The 18,377-nt window shown below is 41.4% G+C and overlaps 1 protein-coding gene across 1 annotated transcript; it reads right to left on the bottom strand.

Moving 5' to 3' along the window:
* Positions 1-352: 352 nt before the first annotated feature.
* On the bottom strand, positions 353-18,377 carry LOC109522482 (sortilin-like). Its single transcript, XM_019881093.1, has 20 exons — positions 18,020-18,377; positions 9,260-9,322; positions 8,536-8,609; positions 8,319-8,421; positions 7,809-7,970; positions 7,560-7,633; positions 6,609-6,658; positions 6,370-6,497; positions 6,043-6,187; positions 5,752-5,907; positions 4,875-4,987; positions 4,689-4,791; positions 4,450-4,618; positions 4,186-4,370; positions 3,913-4,102; positions 3,533-3,649; positions 3,137-3,245; positions 2,580-2,692; positions 2,367-2,499; positions 353-2,289 (listed from the first exon to the last, which is right to left on the bottom strand). The coding sequence occupies exons 1-20, from the start codon at positions 18,251-18,253 to the stop codon at positions 2,275-2,277; spliced, it is 2,436 nt and encodes an 811-aa protein (XP_019736652.1). The 5' UTR covers positions 18,254-18,377; the 3' UTR covers positions 353-2,274.

Below are 18,377 nucleotides of genomic sequence, written 5' to 3'. Positions count from 1 at the left end.
TCAGATGGCTCCAGAACGCCCGCGAGGCTCGTGAGGATAAAGCAGTTTCAGATAAAACATTTGAGTTACCTTGCATATGAAATGTGCAATAAAGTGTGCCACGAGAGATCATAGCGTGTGGTTATGTGTCCGAAAATTATTTGTCAATTTCTAACATGTACATACATACATACAGGACTGCTCCATTAGATGACAGAAAGGTTTGTTAATAATTAACTGTTTTCACTGTCTTTGTCATTATATGACTGATTCTTACTCCATATACAACACCTTGTATGGAGCAATGGCTGTTCTAAAGCGCATTAAAATAAATAAAGTTGGAGTTGTGACCAAACAAAATCAGAGTACAAAATGTATTTTAAAGAGACATTTAATTCATCAAGAATATAATTCAAAAAAAGACATACAAATGTTAACCAATCTGTACTATGAGAAATGTTTCATTCAAATATGCTTCCTCACTGGTCTTATCACAGCAATGTCAAGAAAACATGACAGTCTCAATTCAAATAGACTAATAGGAGCATGGTACCATGTATTATGTATGTGACAAGAATGCGTTTTTTTTTCACAGATGTGTAGATACAGTACAAAAATATTAATCATGAACTCCAGTAAATACCTATCGAGTATATGGAGACATCAAGCATGTGTAGTTGCTCTCATACCTGACAAACAGTCCTTGAGAATATGCCTGTCTACGAGGCCAAATTCTACTGCATATAGCTTATCTGCTGGAATATTAATCACCTCTACGAGAAGAGACAAGCCTTGCCTGTATGTTAAATTTCAGCGCTTATGATGAGAAGATGTACATATTATATAAAAATATATGCATATACAGGATGAAGTGTACCAGTATGTATAACAACAAAACAGTTGAGCCTTGCTTATCTTTTTTGTACCTGCATCCACTTTAATATCATGAAACACGTTAACTGATGAGGGGAAATATAAAACACACAACCATATCTATCGATAGATATACACAGTAGAACAATAAATCGGTATGTTTTCTTTAAAAATAATTTTCAAGTAACGTTTTTGAGTTAGTATTGCCTTCATGTTAATTGCTAGGCTATGGTGGATTCATCTCTACAATTAGAAAACATAACCATAAAAGTGCTTTGGCAATTAATTCAAGTCTTATGTTTTCACTGCACAAAAATGGGGAGCAAAAATATCTAACATTGTGATGCTTTGCGTTCCCAAGCCTCAAAGAACACTTGATTTGAACATTCATTCCAAACTTCATACTGGACTGGCACACGAGCATATTTTTCTTCTTCCTATTTCTGGTTTGTATTTAATTGAATTGCATGGTTTTCATGTGTGTCGGAGAATAAGAGTAAACTAAACAAAATATTTGTGAAGCATAATACTGGACTAACTGGACAGGACTATTTTGCTGACATTTAGGGTGCGTCATTGGAAGAATCTATATGTTGTAGTTTTAGCTTCATACAATACAAGCAAACAGTGTGCGCTAAAAGAGTGACATCTAAAGTGCATCCCCCAACGTGATTATTTCAAAAGCTCAACTGTCTTCAGTCAAAAGTGAAAAATCATGACACACTGGGAGAGGACATTTAAATGCTACTGCTCACAGATGTTATTCAAATCAAAAGTGCTTGTCTTGGGAGGGGGGGGAAGTAAAAAAAAAAATACAACACACACACACACACACACACAAAAAAAATTTAAACAGCTTAGCTGTCAAAGAAAAAAAAAAAAATACCACAGCCCGCTTGAGGTGAAACTGCACATCGAAACGTCGACTGTACATGACTACGGTATATTAATGCACAAGTTTTAAATGTACGGAATACAAAAATATTTTGAAGATGGAAAAAGTAATTATATTTAGGATTTTTTTTCTCAGTAGCTGTATTCTATTACTTGATTGTTCCATAACACTGGAAGCTAAAACATCTCAAATTCCTCTGAGTGCATTGTCAAATGCCAAACGCTGTCTCTTAGAGCACAATTTGACACTCCGACATCCTGACAGAAACAATTCAAGCCCTGCTGGAACTTCAGAGCCTTTCTTTTGTTTTGTGCCGACTACCCCCCCCCCACCCCCCACCCCTCCACATTCGATTGGTTTGTCGCTGTGGTCTTGTCTGTGTGAGAACCTCAACCATGTGATCATTCAACCCGCTGCTGTTGCATCTTCCGGTCACCAGGGGGTAGCGAAAATTGAGAAGCAGATTTTAATCAGCATGCGGGACAAGCAGGCATCAGTGAGGAGTGGAGGGGGTCAAAATGTCCAATTTATTCCAAGAGGTCCTGAGAGGAAAAACAAACAAACTCCAGAAAATACTTTAAATTACAAAAACGGGACATTTCACAGTGTCTTGAGATACCTGATCTGAATCCTCATTGCACTGTGCTGCATGTGTTCCTGTTTCCATGTACTGGGCATCAACGTCATCAACCCCTTCTATTTTGTTAGCTTCGGCGTGTTCTCTCATGACAGAGTAGCGGTGCACAAGGAACCTGACAAAGACATCACCACATATTAAGAGATGCGGGAAAATAACGTGTAATGGCCTACAGCAGAAACGTAGCTGACTGACCGTCCACCGCAGACGTATTTCTTGACCACCCACACGCCCACGACAGCGCTCATCAGAAGCATGGCTATGACAACCACGGCAATGATCGCAGCATTCGACGCGTTGCTTTCCGTCTGACAGAAAGGCAGGAACAGAATATGAAGACTGAATTTTTCATATCACGTTGCCTAAAACTTGAATTGAATTAAAATATACTGTAGTTCCTAAAATAGCCACCGGGGGCGTTTACTGTATTTACTCATCTGTAGTATACTGAGATATAGATTTTATTCGAGGTATGGTATTCATTTGGTTGACAGCAGCAAGTATCAGGCATTCACTAAAGATACAACTTTTATTTGAGGGGATGTATAAAAAAAAAACAATTTCTAACTCAAAAGGCCACCACGATGTTCATTCGGGAATAATTAATTGACAAATGCGGTCTTTTAGAGCAAAGGCTAGAACTGGAGGAAACACGGATTGTAACTGTGTCACAAGATAAAATGCATGATGATGTGCGCGCTGCAGATAGAACATTACAGTATTTCATTTTAATTAAAATGAGTGGCACCAACCAGAGAAAATGGATGAAGAGCATCACTGGTGCACCTCCTCCTCAGGTCAGTCTCCTTTCTTACAGGCTGGAAACCACCAGTGCACAGGTCTCCTGGAATCTTCCGGTAACTTAAACGGAAGACAATAATACAACATTAAATGTAAAAACACAACTGAGCCTGATGGATATTTTATGTGAAAATCTGCTACTATTTTTATTGTGGAGAAAACTAATGTTTTGCAACTAGGATTGTAAATTGAATTAAGAAATCCTTTATTAGTCTCGCAATGGAGAAATTCCCAATTCACAGCAGCAAAGTTATGAAAGGAAGAAGTAGAAGAACAAAATATAGGAACTAGGAATTACGCTACTGACTTTTTGGTGTTTAAAAAAAACAGCAGCAAGAGATACTCACCCACTGGTCTGTAGCTCTTCAGTGGTTCCATTGAGACAAAACTCCAGAGGATGACCCTTCATCTCCTCCTGCTCCACACACTCCGAACTGTTCTCAGGTCGGAAGTATCCAAAGTCACTATGGGACAAAGCAGAGTCAAATGTGTTTCAAAGCAGTGATTCCCCATATAAAGTGTGCCAAAAAAGACATCATGATTTCCATTATCGACAAAAGAACACAAAAGTGACGGAGTAACTCTACCAGCGTCACCATGGACTGGTAAGATAAGAGGACTATACTCTGGAATTTACAATACATTTTTTGGAGTGACAACGGGCACCCAAAGTTGGGCTAAAAAGAAAACAAAAATAACTTTGTCCATAGGTGGCGACATGCAGTACCATTGATAATCATCCAGTGTACAAGTGCAAGGAGACAGACGTTGCCTGCCACTGAACCGCCTCCCGTTCCAGCAGGCAGAGTCTTTCCTCAAGCGTTGGAAGGTCTCCTTGTAGCCTAACACACAGCCGTCAGTGGAGCGGTCGGGGTCGGCGGAGTGCGCCAACCACGGCACGTAGTCCGCGTCGTTACCTGCACGTACACTCGCAGCGTATAAACAGTCTTGCCCAAAATGCAACGACCTTCTTGCTCAATCTTCTCACGTAATCACTCACAATCTCGGCTGAGGAGATTCCTGAAGTCAATGGTGATCACCACCCATTTGGTAAAGTCATTTCTGTAGCCCCACAGGCTGACGTTCAAGGAGCGGGAGCCCGGTTCGCTGTCCATTCCGCTGAAGTGGAAGCGGTCACTGGTAAAGTTATATGTGCGCCAGCACCGTCCTTCATCAGTGGAAAACCTGGATTGAAGGGGACAACAGACCTCGAGTGAGGAGTCCTGCAGATGAATGCCAATTGCTGCGCCGCATCTCTCCTCACTTGATTTGATTGACGGGGAAGTTGGTGTGCTCCACCGCCACGAGAAGAGCCCCGGAGTCCAGTATAGCGTAGTGATGAGGACCAGTAAGGGACAGCGACCACGAGTAGCCGCCGTCGTCAGATACGTAAACGTCAGGCGTGACAGCCGACTCGCCATCCCCCACGCTGCCTGAAGAGAGGAACGTGTTATGGGAAATAAGACAAAATCTCATTCAGAAAGTTCTCCGGGTGTTCGATACCATGAGCAAGAATGAGGCCCACTGCACTCGGCTGCGAGAGCGGCAACATGGGGACATTCATCTTCATGGCTGTGCTGAAAGTGGAGTGGATGTGGAGTCGACACTAAAGACACAAGTGGAAGTGGAACACGGCTAGTTGGGCGTCGCCCGTTTGCATTTTCGGGAGTCGTCGAGCTACTCGCTCACTCTGTTTGGCCGGTTGGTGGAGGTTTCAGTGTCACAATGGCTGTTTTGCGGTCGGCGCAGTATCTGCCATCGCGCTCCTTGGTCGAAGGTGATCATGGTCTCCACTGTTCCATCTACATAGACACAAGTTGTTATGCAACGTTTGAGTTTTTAAATGACAACTATTTAACTATTGGTGAAAAATCTTCAAAATCGCCAACTCTTTTTTTTTTTTTAAATGCCATTGTGAGGTTTTGAATGACACGACTACTTTGCTTGTTAATCTTGTTAATTAGCAGCATTACACAAAAATGACTACAATTTCCATCATTGGAGGGGTACGTCAGGGGCCAATTAAATGTTGTCATGATCGAATGATTCATTTTTTTCATTAGGCCCAGCAGAGGAAAGCGTTACCATGTGTAAGAGTTGGCAACCTCTTTGTGAATAACATAACTACTCAGATATGGCTGATACATTTCTTTGGATCACATTAGTCATACATTTATGACTTTTCACCACTGGCAGTGGTCTGTACTCTAATGTGTGTCATATCAATAATTACGGTGCCTTTTCAGAAAATGATGGTCTTTAGGATTCTGACTGACCAAAATGAGCAATTGTTATAAAAGCACAACCTGTTTCTTTGAGATTCACTTGACAGCCCGGGAATTGGGGCGGGGGACAACAACATATATTTGAAAAGGAAAATTTGACACAATAAATGACACAAATAATTTTGCCGGCTAATTAAAAAAAAACAAATCTTCAAAATGTTCTTTTGGGGGAATAAAAAGTGCTCATTAACTTTGTCTGTTTGTTCATATGTTTTATGGACCCTGCACCAGGCTGTTCCCAAACACTCCTTCCCACAATGTCATTAAGTGCGCCGGCTTACCCTCTGAAAGTACGCTGGTCATGTAAACACCCCTGAGTGACGTAATGGTGGTGAAGTCAGTGTCACTTCCTGTGGTGGTGTAGAGATGGCGCTCCAGTGACTTGGAGAACACGGTTCCTCTGTCATCAGACACATAGATCGTTCCAATCCCGGAGTCTGGGAAACACACACAAATAAAACTTTTGGACACTATACTATGTCGAATTGGTCTCGTTCTTTCTCCGTCGTAGCAATGAGCCGTTGTTTGCTTTGTATTTGATCGCAATTATGAATCAGCAACATAGTTCTGACCTTCGGGGTCGTCCACATGCATGAATATCATGTTTTCATTGGCTGCCAGGATTGAATAAAACTGCTCGTGATTGACTGCGGGAAGCTGAGCTATGTTCCACGCTTCTCCTCCATTCACCGAAACGTGGATTATGCGCTCTGTGTCCTAAACAAAAATAAAATAAATGCATGAAGAATACAAATTAAACAAATCAATGTACCATATTTTTCCACATTTCACACACACGAAATGATACTGTTAAAACCTCGCAAATGGTCAATGTTAGTTAGGTCAGACAAGAACTTGTGACACTAGTAACAAAAGAGTCAGATGTTGTAGATGGTCACCTTTCCGGTCATGATGGAGGCAAAAACAAAGCGTCCCCCCAGCACGAACGAGTAAACTCTAGTTGCGATCGTCTGGAAGCTTTTGCCGTAGTCTACCGTTTTCCTTAACTCCAACATTCCTTTGTCATCTGGCAGATACAAGGCGGGCTTATGAAGCTTTATTTCAATTTCATGTGTGTGTGTGTGTGTGTGTGTGTGTGTGTGTGAGAGAGAGAGAGAGAGAGAAAGACAACACTTACTGCATGATCCGTTGTTGTTTGTCGTGAAGTAAATGCTATTCTTTGCACCCCTGTACACGAGAACAAGAAATAGGATGAAGAGTGAACTTTGGTTTGTCAACATTTTGCAACGTTGCGCAGTTGTCTGCGTTTAAATCAGAGAGATGAAATTTGTAGTTTCTTTACGGCAAACAACCATTCCAGGCTATAATCCAAGTGCTGTCTAAGTATACGCAGGGAAAAGGGAACCAACGTTTTCTTGGAAATTGGGCTGGATAATATCTATAAATTGCAAAAAAAAAAAAAAAAATGTTGCTGACTCACGACGCAGTCCAACAGAAGCCTGCGGTGCATCTCTCGGCACGCTATTTAGAGGCCAAAACGACAGCTGCGGTTAGACGGCGCAATCGCAATGCTCCCACAATGCAATGAATACAACCGCAGGTTGACACCACAACCTCATGTTAAATCGGGTTGTAAATGCAGCCCTAGTAGGGCAAGCGCTGCAAATTGCGTGCAGCTGGAATAACAACGCAGGACAAGGAACGCATACAAACACAAACATGCAAGAATGTCTTGAGGAAACCGACTTAGACAAGACTGCCGCTATGTCAGTGATTGGATGATTACATTTTTTTGATGTGGCTTTAATCATTCGGAATAAAAGTGACAAAAAATTGATACGTCTTATTCATCCTTGGACTAGCCAGACACGAATTTTAGTACATTTGTAGCATTTAGTGGGCTCCATGCAAAACAATCTGTCTTATAAGAAAAGCAAAGAGCAATACCAATTCTCGGTTTTCGTTCACTTTATCAGAGAGGTTAAATGTCGCATGTTCATAATTGTAGTGTATGATTAATTATACTGTAAATAATTGAATTCTGAGATTTATTCAGCTCATTTACTGATGTGATTAGCTTGATTTTGTTTCCCAAATACCTAATCTGGATAAAAGTGACAATTCTCACCATCTGACGAGACAAACACTGTCATGAATCTTCCGCCAGGTGGCGCCAAAATCCTCTGACAGCCACAAATCCAACTGGCGGGAGGAAAAACAGACCATTGTGTAGTTAAGTGTCATCTTTTAACTATTCCATTGTGTCTACTTCAGCATGTGCTACTGGTGCTTGTCTTATAAATGCAAATTAATCAAGTGCATTGATCACATTGGGCGCTAGTGCTTTCAATTTAACAGCAGATGAGATTGCGGCTACCCTGATGCTGAGAGTCAGAAGTATGTTGCAGTCTCCAGGGTTGTACAGCATCTGAATTAAGGGCTCAAAAGGTACTTCTGATGTCTCAAAGGTCCGGCCAAAGTTCCGCGAGCGAAATAGACGAAATCCCCCAGTTTCAGACACATCAGCCGTCAGGATCACCTGAAAGAAAACATGCAAAGTGTCCAACTGTGTATTTCAATTTACATCCATTTTTTTCTGAAAGTAAATACAGATTTTAGAGGATTGGGTTAGTTCATGTAAATCCATATACAAACATTAACCATTAATTTAAAACCACAATACTAACAACAACCAGTAGTTTCATTAGTATCTCACATCTTCTCAAAATCGAGCATTTTTATCAATCTAAAGGCAGATTTTTGAATAAAGTTCTTATTTGATCGTATCACTTAGTGCAGGGATACCTTACAAACTGTCCAATAGTTATTCGACCAAGATTGCAAGCGATTCAAAATACCAAAATGAACAACTTTTTCGGAGAAGCACCTTGCCGGAGTGATCTGGACTGACAGCAATGCCAAACTCTGTCTGGATGAAGGTGTGGTTGATCAGGTGGGTCACATCAGTGAATGTCTTCCCGTAGTCTTCACTGACACAGACACACAAAGATGCATTTGATTCATGCAGTTATGGCACCCAAAAAAAAAAAAAAAAAAAAAAAAAAAAATCGTTCTTGTGTGTCCATATTTAGTGTCGCGCTCACCTCCTGTAGAGGTTGGACTGGCCAAATCGCATCATGAACAAAGGCACCTGGAATGTGGTCAACACCAGAATCACCTGGCAGGGAAAAAACATCTTGAGATGAGTGACAGGTCCAAATTTGAAGATGTAAATGTTGTGGACAGGCCGAGTGACACCAACAAGTGAGATGATAACCAAAGAACTGGAAATACATTTTTCAGTAAATTGCCATGTGATGTAGACATCCCGGCCACTCAGCACAGTATAACTGAAGTGACCGCAGAAAATAAAAGAATGAAATGTACAATGGAATGTTAGCCTGTCTTAGTCTTCATGTTCGGTACTTTGGTTTTCGACCATAATCCATTCCAGAAGGCTGTTCGAAAAGCGATTTGTTCGAAATCCGAAACTATTTTATTAGCCCTTGATCAGGGGCTAATACACTATGCAGAAATAACAAAAAAAGTCAGATTTGTGTAAATCACAACAAACACGTCTGCTCACACTGAACGCTACACGAGGAAGCAGAGAGGAGTCGAGTGGCATATTCGGGTTTGCTCAGTTTGGTCGAAAACCGGTTTTCAGTCGTAATCAGAGGCGTAAAAATCTCAAATTTTCTGGTCGAAATCCGATTTGGTTGACAACAGAGATGTTCAGAAACCGAGGTTTGACTGTATTTGTGTTCAACGCTGAAGGTTCCACTGTCCATTTGATAAACCGACTGGCTTCCATGAAAGCAGACTCACCCCTGTTTCATCTCCCACCCAAGCAAGTGACAGGGAGCCCATGGTCCTCACTTTGAAGTTGAACTGCAGGAAGAAAGAAAACAAATTAAAGAAATGTACAGTCATCATTTATGCAAAACATCTCACGGACGCCAGAACATGTGCGCACTTTCCATGATAGCTTGGAAAGAACAGTCCTGGCCGTACACATTTCTGGAATTTCTGTTAATGCGCGAGTGTGTCTGTGTGTGTGTGTGTGTGTGTGTGTGTGTGTAGTGCGACCTACATTCAACTAAATGACAAAGCTGCAGCCAGACAAGGAAACAATCGGTTATGTCCCAAAGCACAGCGGGAACAAAGACACACTCACACGCTCCGCAGCAGGCTGTACCAATGACTTGTTACGCTCTTCAGAGCGAATGTAAATGTTTACAATTCAGATATTTGGTCCAAGAAGGGTTTATAGTGCTCTGAATCCAAAGCTCCTTCTTGCATAACATACAGACTAATGACCATCTTGGCAACGGACAACGTCCCAGTTTACTCATCCAGAGTTGCCTTCAAGTGTTTGGGGGGGATTCAAGCAACAAGTCTGGCAATGATCCTTTTTTTTTTTTAAAGCACTAGTAAGTTGGCCGCCTTCTTACTTCTTTTGAAGGGAGGCAACAATGTTTATAAGGTGGTCGGGGGTACTATAAAGCCACAGGGCAAGTTCTCTCGGACGGAAAAGGGCCCGGCATACAGGCCCGATGCAAAAGTGTGGATGTTACTTTCCATCACCTTAATATATCACGCGTCACACGTTCACTGTTCCAAGTGTCATTCAACTGAGATCACCTCTCGATCGTAACGCATCGGGGTCGTGCAAACGTAACAAACCGTGAAAAATCAATCACTTATCCGACACCATGCGGTCAATGTCACCGCATACGGGGCTCCAACGATTAACCTGAAATAATTCAATTAGAAAATTAGTGAAATAAAAATCTAATTGTTCCACATGGACTAATGCTACTGCGTTTGCACACGCCATTTTGTGTAAAAAAAATAAACTTGTGTGATGGCAGCGAGGCAGGAGGAAAGAATCCATAAACAACAGAGAAGTCCAAAGTTTGGGATAATTTCACACTTAACAACAAAGGTAAAGCATTATGTGTAACACAACTGCACATTGAGAGTCCTAAAAAGAAGATATTGATGTTCGCAAATGGAATCTAGCTGACCATCGTTAGCTAGAATGTGATGTCGCGCCAGACCACTGTCAAGACCATTTTAAGTCGAATAAAGGTTTTCTTATTCTTATTCAATCGGTTAATTAAACAAAAGGTGAGTAAAAAAACTTTATTTATACACTTGTTGCTGACGGTCAAAATTAACGCCGAGTCACTGAACAAGCAGACTGGCTAATAACAGCCACGCAACTCTCACTCAACAGGCCAGGCTGTGCCTTTTCGAACCATACACACTCAAAAAGTCATAAATGTGGGGATGGCAACCCCAAGTGGACAAAAACAATCTGGGCCTCACATTACAGTATTGCATTAAATACCGCAAAATCCATTTTTTCATGTATTTATTTATTGTAAAGCACTTGCAGAGTCACCGCATTGCAACAACGTCCACGATCTACTGTATCTTCTCTCTGCATCTTGACCGACGTTCCTGTCAGTTGCTTTCACACCTGTTTTACATTGAACCAGCAGGAACGTTTACAAGGTGGCTCAGCGAGAAGTCTCCATTCTTCAGTGATGATTTAACCAGCTACATTTCACTGAAAGCCAAACAATGTTGACTCTTACAGGATGAGCTCTCAAATGATCTTAAATCCTAACATTTCACTGGTGAGTCACACAAAAAAAAAAAAAAATGTCTGTACCCACACACAGAACACAGGGACTGCTTGGCAGTGGGAGGGTGCCTGATGAGGTCCTCCGACAGAGGTCGACCGCTGACACAATGAGCGGCTTGTTCCCTCTCGGTCTGAGCGTTGACCTTTGCGCCCCGCCAATGTTTGCGCACGTAAAACATCAGAAGAGGAGGTCAAACACAGGCCTCTGATCTAACACACCGACGCTCTCAAGTTGGACCACATCACACAAAGCGAGGACGGGGTGCACTTGTGTAAGATCACACAAACGTCCGCGTGAAACCTCGACGGTAAATCACTCCCTTCAAAGTGCCACGCAAAGCGCTAAGTGGTGTGGTTTCATTCACCAACGATGAAACGATCGCAATCTTCATTCATTTAGAAGAGAAATGCACGTTGGCTTGTGAACTGACATTTATCGCAAATTCAACAAAAGAACGACTTTTCTATACTCTTTCCTCCTCTCAATTCTTCTGCTTTTCGTGCTGCTCCAACAGCTGGCTGCTACCCAGCTTCACCTCTCCACTGCCCGGCCCCCCACCCCCCACCCCAACATTTTTTCAGCCAGGGGGGATAGACGACAGGCTTGGAGTGAGAGGAGGAGGCAACAACAAAAAGAAAGGGAAAAAAAAAAGCCATTACTAAAACAGGCAAAGTCCTTTTTAATGAAAACCACACAAAGCCAACACTCGCAGGGTGAAATGATTTAACAAGAACATTTGAAAACGGTCAGTAATGATGTTTGAATTTCTAATGACTGTATCGTTACTACTGAAACAATAGAAAATTTCCCATTGCAGGACTAAGACACGTTATCTTCGCGTATTTAGCGCAACATGCTCTGCAGTCCCCGGCGACCTTTTACTAGAGTGTTGCCAACTTAGTACTTTGTCTCGACACAGTATTCAGAGCCCTCCAGCGGCCTCTTTTTTCCCCCCAAAAAGTGACTGGCAACAAATCTAGCGCCTTTTTATGGCGTTCACGGGGACTTTTAAAGACTCTTGAGACTCACTTCCAGATGTCGTCATAGCGGGAGCTCTTCACCTCCTCTGCAAGTGAATCCCACTCATCCTCAGCAGCATCCTTTATTGCTGGCTTTATAACACCATGATTTTTACAGTCTCAGACTAAAAACTGAAAGTCAGAAGGACGTTTTAGAGTTTCGCTGGAGTGACAGCGCGCTATCGTCATCTCGATCGTTTCGTGTAAATTGGTAATCTCAGCTGTTTTGGATTAGTCTTTTCCTAGTATTGGCCTTACGGCAACATCAAACGTATTTGATAACATCACAAGTCTTTCGGTCTTTGCGGTACCGTGACACAACCGACAACCAAGCGATGAGCCCTATCCAAACCAGAGGAAATGCCAAAATAATTTACTTGTAGTCTTGCAAATAGTGATCTTGCAAAATTGACAGTCTTTGGTCGTGACTAAAAACTGAATGTGCCAGTGTGGAGAGCAAATAAACACCTCGATGTGAGACTCTTCTACAAATGAAGACAAAACTGAAATTATTCAGTTTGGCAGTACAGAGAAGAAGGTGAAACATCTTGAGACTCAGGCTCTCAAAACCACCGACCAACTTCGTAACTAGGTAGTGCTAACAGATTCACATCTTCAACCGCCATATCAAAACTGTCGCCAACGCAGCTTTGAACCAACTTAAATTAAAGACATCAACAGGATTGAAAAATTTTGTCTCCCACAAAGTCCAGAAGAAAATCATCCATGCGTTCATCTCTAGTAGGCTGCATTACTTTCACGGCCTTTTAACAAAACTTCCCTCAAAAAAACATTAAACAGCTGCAGCTCATCCAGAATACCGCAGCTAGAATTTTAACCAGGACTAAGAGATCTGAACACATCACACCACTTTCACAGTGTCCATCGTGGCTTCCAGTCAGTCGCAGAAAAGATTTTAAATCCCTGGCCAAGAATGCATCTGTGATATGTTTCTGAGAATATAAACCTAGCAGTGCTCTCAAATCCAAGGACTCGGGTCAGCTGATCCAGACCAGTGTTCAGACTAAACACGGTGAGGCAGCATTTAGCTGTTATGCTGCCTAAAAAGTGGACCAAACTGCCAGCAGAAATGTAACTTTCACCAAATGTAGACACTTTTAATTCCAGATGAAAACCATTTTTTTCTCATGTGCCTACTCATGAAATCTGCACAGTATCTTTTAAATCACTGCCTGTCGATTGCTTTTTTATTTAGCTGCTTAATTATTTTACATTGATTTTTGCAACGTCTCATTATGAAATGTTTTTTTTCCTCTTCTTGTAATGCTTGTAACATTTTCTGTAAAGCCTTGCCTTGCCCATAACTTATCTTCTAATGTGAGAAGGTGCGAGATGATAGTTTTCCAAAGTCCTTTTCCCAATCGTCTCTAAGTCTTCTTCCGCTTAACAGCTATCCTAAACATACTTGTGCGCCTGCAATGTTGCATGGAAAGAACGAGGACCCACGGCAAAAACACAGTTAGAGTCTGTGTGCACTCATTCCCGCGGTGGAGGGAAAATTATTACGTATTCCTCTAGTCCGGCGGCCCAGGTATCCCTGACGTCTTGAGTCCTCGGGTAGCAAATGTAGCTCGCCCTGGAGTCTCAAGCAGAAAGGGCTAAAATTAGCATCAAGTGCTTGAGTTGAGCAAAGATTCAATCAAGTAATTTATGAGTCGGAGTCTGGTGAATATTGTCAGTTCAAATCAAACTTTATTAAAAAGGACTACTCATCCATGTGTCTAATAAACAGATGGAAAGTAAACATTTTATCAAATTTTGAATGTATCTTCAAAAAAATAAATTAAAAATATACAACATCCATCCATCAAACTAAATATATTTCAATGGAAATCTTTTTGGAGTTGATTAAATGAAACGAATACATTACAAAGCCTCTTAAATTAAGAACTGGTTTATTTTAACACAGTGGCACCGCTAATATAAGACAAAATAAGATAAGAAAACCTTTATTTGTCACACAATGGAAAAATTCTCAATTTACAGCAGCAAAATTATGGAATGGACAAAGTAGAAGACCAAAAGTATATAAATAAATATCAATAGAACAGATAAATATAAGCATATTAAAAATGGGTGAGCGCGGGTGAGTCCAGGTTTTCAGGACCGTCTATTCAATAGCCTGACAGCAGTCAGGCTATTGAATATATATTAATACATCATATCATATCATATCATAATACATATCATTGTCTGTTGATTTGGTGGGGTCTTTCATGCATGAATATTTGCTTTGGTTTATGCCATGTATGGTTGCCAATGTCAAACTAAAATAGGACCGTTTACTTTTCTTTCAGTAAAACTATGATAATCGAGTTAGGAAACACTCTTGTGCGACTATGGATATGCGCAACTCGGATAGGACACCATTCACGACGCAAAACGTGAGTGACGGTGGGCGTTGTTGTGTGTAAGCTTGGCCAAACCTTTCCATGCCGTCAATATGTGACCCAGGCAGCCACGTTGGTAACAGAGCAAACACACATGAGCAAACAGGAAGCCAAACCAGCCGAGTAGTGCCGAACATTCCTCTGGACATCAAGGCCAATCAGCTCTCGCTTTTTTTTTTTGCAACACAGACGATGTGTGTTGGCCTCGCTGGAAGAAATAATGAAGGTCCGTGTGATTGAAGACCGAGGCTGTTAAGTTGGTTTTGGAAGGACAATGAATACCACCGTGTTGTCTTTTTGTCTCGGTCCTTCTTCCAAGAACCTCCAATTACCAGACCACGGGAACGTTTGTGTTGTCAAAAAGCCACGCACCATCCCTACTTGGCTGCTAATGGATGTGGTCTGGACCACTGATTCCCAACCAGTGTGCCGTGAGAGCTCCGACGGTGTGCTGTGGCAAATTAACACATTTCACTTAACTAGTGAGAAAATTTTGTATTAATAACAAATAATGTATCTTTGTCCATCTATCTATGCCAGCAACTTGTAGTGACAGACAGAACAAATAGTTGATCTTCTATTAGATGGCAAGAAGTATGAAACTGACATATCTTCTTTTTGCGACAATTTTAAAGAAATGTGTGCCTCTGGTCAATAAATGTTGGGAATCACTGGTCTGGACTGAAGACCATCTTACACTCAATGGCCACCTCATTAGGTACACCTGCACCATCGAATTCACAATTATTAAATTTCCAAAGATAAGAATGATCCGTTTTAATTGACACCAAAAGAGGCTCCAAACTACATAGTCAGTGGCAATCTGATTCGTGAAAATGTTGTTCTTATCATTTCAAAACTAATTTTCCACATGAAAAATCATCAAAACCACAGGCTATTTTGAAAGTCAAATAATTTTCAACATTTGACCACTTATTAATTATAATGAAAAAAGAACCACCATTATACTCCACAACTCTAGCACAAGTGACAATACAACTGCTGTATCCACAATGCAATAAACCTAAAATAATTACGAACTATTTGAAAATGACTGCAAACATGTGAGAGACAGATTGTCTCAGATGTTTGTTTGTTTTTTTTAATCCAGTGAGGTTAATACAGAAATAGACAGAGAACAGAAAGGTGCTTGTCATACAGAAACACATTGGTCACAGGAATACGTGAAGTATAGTGCAGTTATTCCCAGCCACTGTGCCGTGGTGTGCTGTGGAACATAATCCAACATTTTCAAAGGAACATTTTTTTTTTAAGTACATTTATCTATGCCAGTGTCGGGAAGCAGTAAATGCTCTTCCACTAGATAGCAGAAGGGAAGTGCATAATCACCCGTTGCCATTCATGCAATAGCTTTTTGTTCGACTAAACAAGCCAAGAGTTGGGGCAAAATAAAAAATATTTTAAAAAAACTGGCCCTGGCTCAATAAATAAAGGTTGGGAAATCCCAGTGTAGTGGATTAAAGCACATATGATTGGTAAAATTTGTTTTAGTATGCAATTGATATTTAATGAACGAGTCCAGGCTCCAGCTCACCCGCGACCATTATCAGTGTCAGAGAAATTTCTCATAACTTTATAATTTATCAGAACACTTTCGATGTTTCACTCCAAAAAACAAACAAAAAAAAAATAGCCGAGGATAAAACTCACTCTCTCTCGCTCTCCCCATCCATTTCCCAATCCACTTTCTCCTCGCAAGGGCCGCAGGGGGTGCTGGAGTCTATCCAAGCTGTCTTCGGGCAGTAGGCGGTGGACACCCTGAACCGGTTGCCAGCCAATAACAGGTCACACAGAGAAGAACAACCATCTGTGCTCACACTCACACCTCGGGACAATTTTGAGTGTTCAATCAGCCTGCCATGCATGTTGGAATGTGGAAAGAAACCGCAGAACCCGCAGAAAACCCGCACAGGCCAAAGCCAGAATCGAACTCCGCACCTCTGCACTGTGAGGTCGATGCGCTAACCACTCAATAGATGGATGGATGGATAGACAGATTGATAAACTAGTTTTAATATCCATTCATCAATTTTGTAATCCGCTGATCCTCACGAGGGTCGGTCGCGGGTGTGCTGGAGCCTATCCGAGCTGTCTTTCGGGAAGTAGGCGGGGTACACCCTGAACTGGTCGCCAGCCAATCGCAGGGCACACATAGACAAACAACCATTCACACATAGGGACAATTTGGTGTTCCATTAACCTGCCATGCATGTTTTTTTTTTTTTGGACACTGACAGGAAACCGAAATACCTTTAGAAAACCCACACAGGCATGGGGAGAACATGCAAACGCCACACGGGAAGTCAACCACCGTACCCCCTAGCTTTAACATGTTAAATAAATTAAAATTTAATAACATCAGAGTCCCTTTCATCCCTTTGAGTTTTATGTGTGCTGCCCTTGAAAGAAAAAATGTGGACACTGTGTTTTAATATAGTGGCCAACTTATTTCACTACGCGAGAGGGTCATGTTTGGAATACACAGCTGCAGTTCTACAACTAGCGTCATAAATCTTATGGTTTGATTAATTGCAACTAGGTGAACACAGGCCTGGGAAATTTCCAAGTACTGTGCCCCCAAACGCTTTGATAAAAATTGATTACGCTTTCTTTGATTAAAAGCAATCATTAATGGTTCGGTTTGTGGTTAGGTCTTAATCAACATGCTCAGAATCACATAAAAATGCTTCATCTATCATGATTGTTTGGAGTGCCTTCCCTCACTTCTCATGCGATGAGCTACATTTTCTTACAAACCTGTTGGAGCATTGTGAGGAAAAAGAATCAAAGTGGACCAGAAAGGGAGAGAAGGAGAGGAAGACAGTTTTTATCCCCCCTCCAAAAAAAATAAAATTAAGTTTAAGCCTCCTTCACGGTGAAACCGAACGTGCAAAATCAACACTTGCCAGTTGCAGTACCACTGCTGTCAGTGTAAGCAGAGGAGGCTGCAGTACAGATGAACGAGTGACGCATTTTATGACAAAGATGTTATTATTAAACTATATCAAATCTTCTTACAATTACAAGTGTTGAGATGTTTCACTTTCTAGTTCAAAATCCTCAACTAGGATCTCAAGTTCATCTATTGCTAAAGAAATAGGAGAATTTTCTCAAATTCACTTTGATATTTAAGGTTAATATTCCAAATCTTTGCGATACACGGGTGTCAAAGGCCCCAGACAGGAATCTCAAAACGTCAATCAAAACTGGGCGTTATTTTCTTTGTAAAACCTAAACTTTAGTGGGTTGTATTGGACATTATTAACATTAAAAATTAAATAAGAATAATGAAATTAATGTTTTGTAATGTTGTAGGTATAAACGTCATACAAAAAAAAACCCCAAATAAATTGCAAATGATGAACTTTTCATCTCTTTACTTGTACAGACTCAGCTAACGGTCTCGAAGCTTTAGTATAACCACTACTGGGCGGATAATTATGCTGGATGTTAAAAAAAAAAAAATTAAAAAAGACTTACAGTGTGAGTGTTGTTGAACAGCGCTGACTCGACTCCAGGAAAACTCGGACATGAGTGTTCATTCAGTCCTGCCGCGCCGCGTTCCGACATCTCCAACTTCTCCCATGTGTGTCGCTCCTCATCACCACTCAACTCCCTCGGCGGCCTCCCCACAAACGACTTTTGTCCGTGGAAATTTCTCGCCAGCGCGCACGCAAACAAGCCCCATGTGAACACGCAAGTCGCGGAAAGCATGTTGAAATTCGGCAGGTCAGTTTTACTTGCGCTCCCTTATGGTACCTCATTAATACCAAACACTGACTCCTCGTGCCGCCCCTCATCCCCCAAGACGAATCTTTCATTAACGTCCCCTCCACGC

This window comes from Hippocampus comes, unplaced genomic scaffold (assembly GCF_001891065.2).
Source record: "Hippocampus comes isolate QL1 unplaced genomic scaffold, H_comes_QL1_v1.1 scaffold68, whole genome shotgun sequence".
Classification (NCBI taxonomy): domain Eukaryota; kingdom Metazoa; phylum Chordata; class Actinopteri; order Syngnathiformes; family Syngnathidae; genus Hippocampus; species Hippocampus comes.
Note: the sequence above shows the minus strand (reverse complement) of the source record. Positions and strands in the feature narration are given on the sequence as shown.

Excerpts from the sequence above, each read along its gene's own strand:
- LOC109522482 (XM_019881093.1), bottom strand. The coding sequence starts at position 18,253 with ATGCTTTCCGCGACTTGCGTGTTCACATGGGGCTTGTTTGCGTGCGCG. Across the intron at positions 9,323-18,019 it reads TGTTCAACAACACTCACACT|TTCAACTTCAAAGTGAGGAC; the intron begins GTAAGTCTTTTT and ends TTCTTCCTGCAG. Across the intron at positions 8,610-9,259 it reads GGGTGGGAGATGAAACAGGG|GTGATTCTGGTGTTGACCAC; the intron begins GTGAGTCTGCTT and ends TTTCCCTGCCAG.